The sequence below is a fragment of the Athene cunicularia genome, assembly GCF_003259725.1.
Source record: "Athene cunicularia isolate RWA chromosome 3 unlocalized genomic scaffold, athCun1 chr3_part1, whole genome shotgun sequence".
Taxonomy (NCBI): Eukaryota; Metazoa; Chordata; class Aves; order Strigiformes; family Strigidae; genus Athene; species Athene cunicularia.
Window position 1 is genome coordinate 76,427,047 of NW_020799097.1, and position 10,047 is coordinate 76,437,093.

The 10,047-nt window shown below is 35.2% G+C and overlaps 1 protein-coding gene across 2 annotated transcripts in view; it reads right to left on the reverse strand.

Moving 5' to 3' along the window:
* Positions 1–10,047, reverse strand: part of PDE10A (phosphodiesterase 10A) — a 375,046-nt gene that overhangs the window by 51,588 nt on the left and 313,411 nt on the right. For both annotated transcript variants that reach the window (XM_026846120.1, XM_026846118.1), the window contains exon 5: positions 8,739–8,788. In XM_026846120.1, coding sequence (XP_026701921.1) covers positions 8,739–8,788 — 50 coding nt within the window. The remainder of the gene's footprint in view (positions 1–8,738; positions 8,789–10,047) is intronic.

Consider the following 10,047-nt stretch of genomic DNA (forward strand, 5'->3'; position numbering starts at 1 on the left):
ACACTGAAGTCTTGACACCAGAAACCTCCTATAGCTTGTTGGAACCTCAGAGCATACGAGGTGCTTCCTTTCCTGCCTTCTGTGACATGATGGATTGATCCAGCTGGGCCAAAAATCTTCAAAATTATTCCTTCTCTCCTGGTTTAATTTCTTAATTCACTTTGATAAAGTCTCCAACCAAAAAAAGTCCTATTAATTTCAACTGATGTTACATTGTGGCTTGGAATCCACTAATGACCTTATTGTGACCTCAGCAAGCAAGAGGTGCTTAAAAAAAACAAACAAAAACAAAAACAAAAGCAAACAAACAAACAAAAAAAACCCCAACAACAACCAAAAAAACCAACAAACTGAAACAGTACAGAAAATCCAAAACAAGTGACAACCATAACAAAGGTTCAACCACTGGTCAACATAGACAAATGTAACAAAATTCACCCCCTCATATTTCAAAGGCACTTTAGGTATAGGCAACATACTGTAATCTCTAATATCTTTTAAAAATACTAATATATTAAGAAGCCTCTCAGTCTACACCAATGCAGGATGATGAAAGATGAAGACCTGTAACCAGGTCTTGAGGTATATCAACATGATGGCATTCTCAAATCACAGCTAAACACAGCAAACTTGGCTTTCAGATACATAACAAAAGTAGTATATATCCAGCAAGCCATAATATCATGGGTTTTGGTGCTCTCTTCTTGGTGCCATGCACAGTCTGTTGAAATTATGAAGTAATTTAACTTGAACCTCTTTTACTGTGGCTGAAAAAACCCTCATTATTCCTCATTTATAACAGCTAAGAGCATGTACATGAAAAATTACTGATGTTCATCTTGTCATGCTGTCGTAACTTGGCCTCACGGTTCGTTTTTCTAGTGAAAAATCTAATGTGTGACAGAGGATGCAGATTAAAATCCCAGTAAAAGAAAAGATGAGGAGTAGCAGCTCAAGTCTCTTAACACAATACCATCAGCACCTCCTGACAGATTTTCGTACAGTAATAAGGAAGTACCTCATTACCTTACACTGTAAGAACTAAGGAAGTTTTCAGGACCTTTTAGTCTTTGGCCCTTCTGATTAATAGCTCAACTACAGGTGTTATTGATGCTATTTTTCTACTGGCTGTTGATGTGTAGCCCGTGGGAATCCATCACAACACCAAATCCCAACCCACAAAGTCTAGAAACCATTCTACTAACTATATAAAGTTTACCAGGGCTGGATTCAAACTGCAAACCTGTGTTGCTCGCCATTTCACAAACTGCTCAGTTGTTTCTTCTTTTTTTTGTAATACTCCTTATAACTAAACAAATACCAATCATAAACTAATTTTTCTGAAATTTCTTTGCAGAAAAGAGGTCTGGATAAGCATCAGGTTTAATGATTAGAATGAGAGTTAAAGTATACACATGACACACGTTAACACACTGGTTTTGTGGTAAGGGTGATGGGATCCTGATCTAGTTCCTTCCCCAGAAAATTTTGCTGATAAAACTGGCCCTAAAAATGTTTAATGGAAAATCATTTAATATTCAACTGACATTAAATGAAAGTCTTAAGAATAAAGCATTGCTATACAGCTTGATGCTTGGAGAAAAAACATTAAAAATAAATAGGAATCTAGCAAGTTGATAGTACGTGAGCTTAATGTTTTTTGCTGATCACATCCTTTTCTGTTCAGTAACAGCAATAAATTTTTACTCTTGGTAGAGGATGTAACAACCTACATGTAAGACCACACAGCCTAATGATAAAATTATTTGCAGACAGGTACAAAGGCTGTGCCCTAAGGCCAGTTTTTTTGCAGGAATAAAACTCATCACAATAAGCAATGATGATCAAGAAAATCAAACAAACAGAACTAATTTGGAAAGTATCCATAGGTAATAAACCCTGGTTTTGTAAACTGGCTAAACTGAAGCAATAGCCCAATACTACCATGCTACAGTCTTAAAGATCTATAGGCAATTATGTCCTGGCTTTAAACACAAGTGCAGCAATCCTACTACATGAAGCACACAGGCACAAAAGAAAAAACCCAGTAACTGCTTCCATTGTTTATGAAAACTTCTAATTTCCATCTTGATAACTGACAGTGTACTTGACAGGATATTTGCATTTTTAATCTACATAGTATGTACAAATGTTGGATACTTGTGAAATGAAGATGATGCACTTACATGCTGTAAAACAACTAGTAGTTGTGGGTTGTTTGAGGGTTTTTTTAATGTTTTCATCCTTCTGAATGGTATCAATTTCTAACTGCACTTCACTGCTGGAAACTTTCCAGTTGATTTACACAACTGAAAAACACCACAAGAGTTTTATACCGGTTCACTGACACAGAAAACTAAGCTGACATAACTCTCTTCCATCACTTCCATTTTAAGGTATGGTCAGCTAAGCATTTTTCTGAAAGATGCTTGTCCAGACAGTTCTCAAACACCTACAAGGATGAGAATCCCTGAACTTTCACAAGCAACACACTGTAGTGCTTCTTTACAGCCATAACTGGGGAAGCTTTCCTAATGCCAATTCAAACCCACTACTTCTTGCCCTACACTCTTTAAGTATGGAGAAGAGATGATATCCTTCCTCTCTGCCTTATCCAGGCATACTTTCACCCCTCAACTTTCTTTTCTTTAGATTAAGCAAAAAACATTCTTTAGTTTCCTGACCATTCTCCTTGTTTTCGCCTCACTTCAGCTACTCCAATTTTTAATTAAAACTGCAGTGCTTAAGCCAGACATATCATTCCACCTGAGACCTCAGCAGTGGACAGAAGAACGGGAAAATTACTTTACACAGTGGCTAGATTTCTGCTTCTGCTACATACAAGTGACTTTTTTTTTTGCTACAGGAATGATATTGCTGCTCAAATTCATTGCAAACACCAGAATATTTCTCAAAGTCATCTACTGCCCTCCACAGAGCGAGCCAATCTATGCAGAGCCCAGCACTTGTCCTCACTGAATCACCACCCAGTTTCTTCAGACCATTTTCCCAAGATCATTTTGAATTCTAATCTGTCCCTACAAACACATCTGCAGTCCCTCCAAGCCTGTATTCTTCCTTCACCCATGCATTAATGAATATACTGAACAAAACCAGATTCAGGATAAAGCCTTGAAGATTTATGCAAAATACTCTCCCATTCTGACAGTGAACCACAAACAACTAGTCTCTGTCTATTTTCTAACCTGTTCTGCATTCTACCTATAGTATATCCATCATGATCATATTCCATGAGTCCATTTACCTGAATATTACATGAAACAAGACCAAAATTTCACTAAAATATATCTCGACAGTTATCTACCTAATTTTTTTCAGTTTGATAATTTACTGACTCAAAGTTAAACTCAGACACTGTAGCTCATCAGCAGCTTTCCCTCTCTGCTGAGTATTACTATTAACTGGCAAATAAGAAAACGATTTCTTCCACTTTATATATAAAAAAAGATGATGTTAGAATTGATCCAAGGAGACCAAAATTTTATGAATTGACTTGCAGCTAGAAGTGTTTCACCTGGAAACGTGTTTAAAAGACTCAAATTTCAGAGATGATGTCTGCACATTCAAAATAATGTACCTTAGCATGGCACAAAAACCTGAGACAGCAAGAAGTTCTTTTTCCCTTGGCTCTTAATAATTGAAATCACCCACTTCATATATTCACTAGATGGCACTGCACATCAAGCTGCAACAATTTCTGCATGACCAGAAATTCTAGAAGATCTTAGTAAGATACACCCTGAAGCACAGAGTATGTGCACATATTTGTGGCCTCACATAAATATTTCTTACAATAAAGCTATTGGAAACTTCTATCTGAAGCAAAGATGAACTGTTTGTCAACACAATTTATAGTTTCAGGAACTAAGTAACACTCACAAGACCTCGTAAAATCTACTTCAAGTGTATGCCTATTAAATTAGAAGTCACACATCTTTACGTAGGAATCACAATGTAATCATGAGGTGAATTACTCACACAAAGACTAGAAAGAAGAAGCATCTGAAGAATCAGATAATATAGTAATACATTAGAAACTGTAGCTGTGATAAGTACTTTAGAAAAATTGCCTTGTAAAGATGTCAGCTTATGGGCTTAAATCCATTCCCAGCTACCACGGTACTTAGGCACATTGATTTAAACACACACTCCATCCAATACAAGGATTTCAGTAAATCCTTTAAGTCACGTTCAAAGATGATATTCAATTAAGGTCGTAACATGAGAATTATGAACTATATATTCATCCCCATAAGGAATGAAACAGAAAAGTGAAATAAAGTCAAGTCCTTTTCTGGAGAGTTGTGAAACATTCCTGTTTGATTTGGAAGTGTTTCCAGTCTCCAGTATGCAGTATTTGCAAAATGGCTGTTATGTACCTTAAGAACAAATAATTTTATTTGTATAACTGCACTAACGCATGGACAAAGGTTAACTTCTTAGGTATGGAGAAGTTCAAGAACCAGAGGCAGTTACAGGCACAGCTCTGTTCAGATCACTTGACCCTGATGAGGAAGCTACATCGTAGCTATATTGTTTTTAGTACCTGAATATTTTGCAATACATTCCACCATACACACAGCATGTGCAAAATGAGATTCTGATACACAGAGCAACTTTATGGGGAAGGAAGGAGTTGGACATGCGAATGGTACTTACCTGCCTTAGGGCAATCATTTGAAAAGCCGAATCATACCATCAGAAGACCCTTAGCAACAAGTGTGATGAATGCTAGCACTCTCAAGCAGTTTGAACAAACAGAAGGTTGCTAAAATAACTGAACAGTTCACACTTATTGTGGCACCAATTCTGAGTAATACTTGCATAAGGAAATTCACTGCAACCTGCAGCTGGTGCAGCATCTTCTATTTCAAGCAAATTCACCCAAGCAAAGATCCTGAAGTCATTCAACATGACCTGTCAGCCAGAAATTACCTTGTCCTTATGCTGTTATCCACCTCTAATACAAATCAAGATATAGTTTCATATACTTCAAGAGAGAAAGAAAATAAGGCCATAAAGAAACTTTACATATGGACAGGTATTTTGACAAACTCACATTTGTACTGCTAAACTCCAACGGAATTTTTCTAAAACAAGGTCTTCCTTTAAAGGCCAGTGTATCGGTGTTTTACAAAAAGAAAAGGACCAGCTAATCTAGAGCTTTTCTTCACATTAAACAAATTTGCTATCAGTTCTAATATAATTTTCATGTAAGAGACATGCTGTCCATATTAAAAACTGCACCAAAGAAAGATTACAATGAATTCTTAGTAACCCATGAAAAAAAAAAAAACACAATTACAACATGACAATACTCTTCTCTTAATATCAATAAATAATAGAACACAGCATGCTAGTTTTCATTTTGTAAATGTCTAGAATTTCTGTAAAGTTATCTTATATCCTAATTATTTCTAATGAAATTCACTATTTAATCTAGGCTAAAGGTAGTTACGGAGATCTCATTCCACAAAAACATTCCTTAGCTGAAATTTGCACGTGAAGATGCTCAGATCTGGATTTCTTTGAACAGGCACAAGTATACCTATACATATTTACAGCTGGAGCTGAGACAAAGTCGAGCTAATGCTTTTCTTTTATTTTGATCCTAAGTTCCCTTACAGAACATAGTCAGAACACACATCACAATGTTACAAACCCATCTGGGAGAAAAGCAGGTATCTACTTATTAACTGTGGTGAGTTCACTGACCCTGACAAAGGGGCTTCCTGGCTGTTGAGACATAGCAGCTGCCGATTCCTTCTTCGTACCCTTGTTCTCAGGTCTTTAGAGTCCCAATTAGGACTTGAGAGGCCAGTAAGAGCTGATATTGACCACAGATCAGATTCAGCTCGGGTATAAATGGAGTCCCGTGGGAGAGTCCTTTCTGAGTCTGTCCTCTTTGGAGCACCACGGCTGTGGTCAAGGACTCTCCCCATGGGTTGGGATGCCACACAAGAGAAACTTGAGGCTGAGAGCCCTCACTTTTAGGTGAGCGATTGTGTGTTTTGTATTGTCACTAAATCCTAGGAATTCCTTGAATGGACTGTACCGTAATAGTTTTCCTCTCACGGACATTCAAATCTGTTCTTTATTAACGATTGCTAGAGTCCCAATTGATTGTACTTAAATTTTATTTTTAAGTATTTTTCCTGTTTATTTTGAAAGCCTCTGCACCATTAACAGGATTCCTCCATTCTTACACAATCCCTTCCCAGTACCTAATTCTCAAAAAAACATACACACACACACACTCCAGAAAAGCTGTATTCAGGCAAAAATTATTTCTTTGAAAGCATGGTGGAAATAACAGTTACATCAGGTCTAGTTCTGAAACATGAGGCTGCTGACTGGATAAATACAAGCAGATTTATATATATTTCTCAAGCTGACAAATAAAAATCCATATGCTAAAATTGGGAAAGAAAAAAAAAAAAAAAAAGGTTTCCTGAATTTGCAAAACGTAAGTCACAAACTAAGCATCAAAAGTTAAGCCACCGCAAAACTGAAGACATTCTTCAATATGTTGCCATAGGTGTTCAGCAACTACTTTGTCCAGGGTAATGACAGCGAGTTTTTTATCATTTTTGAAACTTGATCCTAAAGAATTAGCTCCTTTCTGCCATTTATGCAATGCAGAATCTTTTTGTTCCCATTTAGAAAAAGATATTTAATAAATACATATAGAAATACATTGCCAGTATTTGCTGGACAATGGTTAATCTTACTTGGACACATCCTTTAAATTAAATATTCAAGAGACAAAGATATCCAAATTAATTTTCAACAATATTTCTTACAAAAAGTAGGCTAATGCATTACCATTTAGTTACAAGACTACAAACTTGAGTCTGGCTCCAAGCCCACTAATGTGAATGGAAAATCTCACACTAACTTCAAAGGACTTGGGATCAGTCCCTATAATAACTACATGAAGAACATTCCATTTTGGGAGATGTAGCTACATAACAGTGGTTAATAAAGTCAATGTGTGTTTTTAGTAGTTGGAACCTTTTTCAGGAAGGAGTTCTACTGGGAAGTAAATATATGCAACTGCCTAACAGGCTACTGAAAAAAAAAAAAAAAAAAAAAAAAAAAAAAAAAAAAAAAAAAAAAAAAAGGCAGGTCATAAAGTGCCCAGGCCCTTAAGGTATCAGAAGACTGGAGGGAACCCCATATTATGCCACACTAATCTAACAGGAAAAACCTCATCATAGTAAGAATTCTCTGGGTCTCAAGCTGTATAGTCAATTCTATGGTAATGTTTTATGAAGCATTTAGAGATGAATGTTCAGCTGGCACACAGTCACTGCCACTGAAGCCAGACAGTGCTGTGCATTCAGAATGGATGGCTGCCCTTCCTGCAGGCTCCTGCCTTTAGCAGCAGAAGGAAGCTCTTCAGTGACTGTTTGCATCACCCCCAATCCATGACGGTGCACGCTGTTACCTACTAATGAGAACCAAGGATGGCGTTCACAAAAGATGAACAACATGGTACTTAAATTACACCCCTCGGTGAAAAGGTTATTAAAAAATGCACGGTATTTACATACTTGCAGAATCCATTCACAGCAGACCCAATTTAGGAATAATAAAATGGGTTGTCTTTATTATATGAAATAATCATTAAATGAAAAAAAAAATGCAAAACCTATTTCCATTTCTTTTAGGAAATTTCTGTATCGGTCTTCTTCCACATCCTTCAAAATAGACACTGTCTTTTTGAATAAATAAAAAATATTCTCAGGCAAGGCTCAAGTCACCTTCAGGTTTGTATATCTTCATTTCTGGTTCCATTATTTCAAAAATGTAATTCCTTCCCTTTTTCTGAATTCAATTATTTCACAAAGAGCAAAGGAAATTGGCTAATGGACTGTACAAAAATAAACTATTAAAACTGGCTGTGGAAAGTAAGGAAACAAAAACAATGAGAAAAATATTTTCCTCTCTAGTCATTTTTCAGTAAGAAGAGTTTAATTTGTTTATTGAACCAATGAAAGATATAAAATTTCTGACAAATTGTGATTTTTTAAGTTGATGGAACTGGCTGAAGTATAAACTGCATTTCCTTCTTGATAGCCATTCAAAGTGACTACGAAATCTTGTATAATGGTAACTGCACAAATTAATCTGGATAGAAAAAAAAAATGTAATGCATTCTAAATGTCAGATAACAAAACCACCAAATATTGGACTCACTGGTATTCAAATTATTACACCAGAAACTGATTTTACTCATAAACTTTAAATGTACAATTTATTTTATGCTAACTAAAATCTACATCTGAAATTTACATTATCTCATTATCAAGTTGCAGCTGACAGTTAACAGAAGACCTGATGATTTTTTTAAAAAAAATCAGAGATAACTAGATGAAAAGAATAGGCTGTGCAGAGAGTAAATCCAAATTAAGTTTTCTGTTTGTTAAAGACAATTAATAATGGGGCTAAATAGCAAGTTAAGTTGCTACAGTCAGAGAAACAACAGCACTACTGCCAAATCTTTAAAAAAAGTTAAAAGGCCTTTTTTCCATTACCAATCTGTTCAATAAACTTCTATTTTACAGAAGTAAAGATACCATAAAGCTCTAATATGCAGCACTCAGGAAATACTTCCTAAATGACATGCAAAATAAAATCAAGATATCATTGTCAAGTTGCAAAACGCACTTGTAAATGTACAAAAAACCAGTATCTTAATCCAGCATACTTACATTATTGCATTCTCCCAGGAAATATAGTGCAAATCCATCAGCTTTTGTAGCTGCCAAAGCAATAATAAAAGAAATAATTGTACTCACAGGGGGAAATAGAACTTACACAAGATCTCTCAGGTGAAACCACAGATTCAATTCCACTTAGGACAAACATCTAAAATTCTAAAGGTGAAGGTCTATTGTTGTGTCCCTTGAAACCTCAGAGAGTCTACAAAATTAGGGGTATGAAATAATTCCATTGTCATTTACTACATTCTAAAAGATAATTAGAAACGACCTTTTTAGACATCTTATTCCAAGACCTAATTGTCATATGACATTATAGAAGTAACATACGAGTATGTATTTACAATATAATCAGCCAGATGACATTACAATTTCCATGAGTAAAAGAAATACCATTCATAGAGGGTAAGCTATATTTGTCCTTCCTTTAAAGATAGAAAATTATGGGAAAATAAAATTTTGCAAATATTGTCATAAAAATATGTTTCAGAACAAACTGTTTCTATTTTCTGCACCTGTCCTGTATTAAAAACAGACACACACCAGAAAAACTATATTTGTCAGATTTCTACCAGATTCAGATTGTTGTATGAAACAGGATAAAGTCAAGTTCCTTAAACTATCATAAGTTTAAAGTCAACAATCATAACTTATTGCTAAAATGAAAACTCTCAAAATCAGAAGAGGAGATTAGCAGTCAATGTTTTTTACCCCACTTTACACAACAGACTATGATACTTTGAGTGAAAGTTTGTCTTTCTAACAGTTAATAAAAATTCTAACCAGTAAATATACGTATCTGATACCCAGTTTTTACAGATGAACACAAGAATCCATTTGGTACATTTCAGAGGAGTGATTATAATCATGTGTTGATCAAATCAGTTGGTTTCTGTATTTCTTTGACAAAAGGAAAAAAACCCACTATTTAGTTACTTGCTCACTGTCAACTGTGTGACACCAGTGAGAGTTCAGGGCATGGTAATATGTATTCAGATTTTAAATCCTTCAGTAGTATGTAAGCACATTAAGTTACAAGGGAAATGAGCACTGTAAAGGAAATTTTAAAAAAATCAATCTCATCTGTTTAAAAAAAAAAAAAAAAAAATTGTAAAAGATAAGCAGACCCTGTCTCCTGTAGCTTCTTGCTTGCTGTGTATTAACAAAATCCAGTCTGATCTGCTGTGAGCTGGATGCAATATCCAAATAACCACTTATACAAAATCAGTGAACAGAAGTGGTCCTTTTAAGACATCATATATATATATATATATATATATATATATATATATATAAAAAT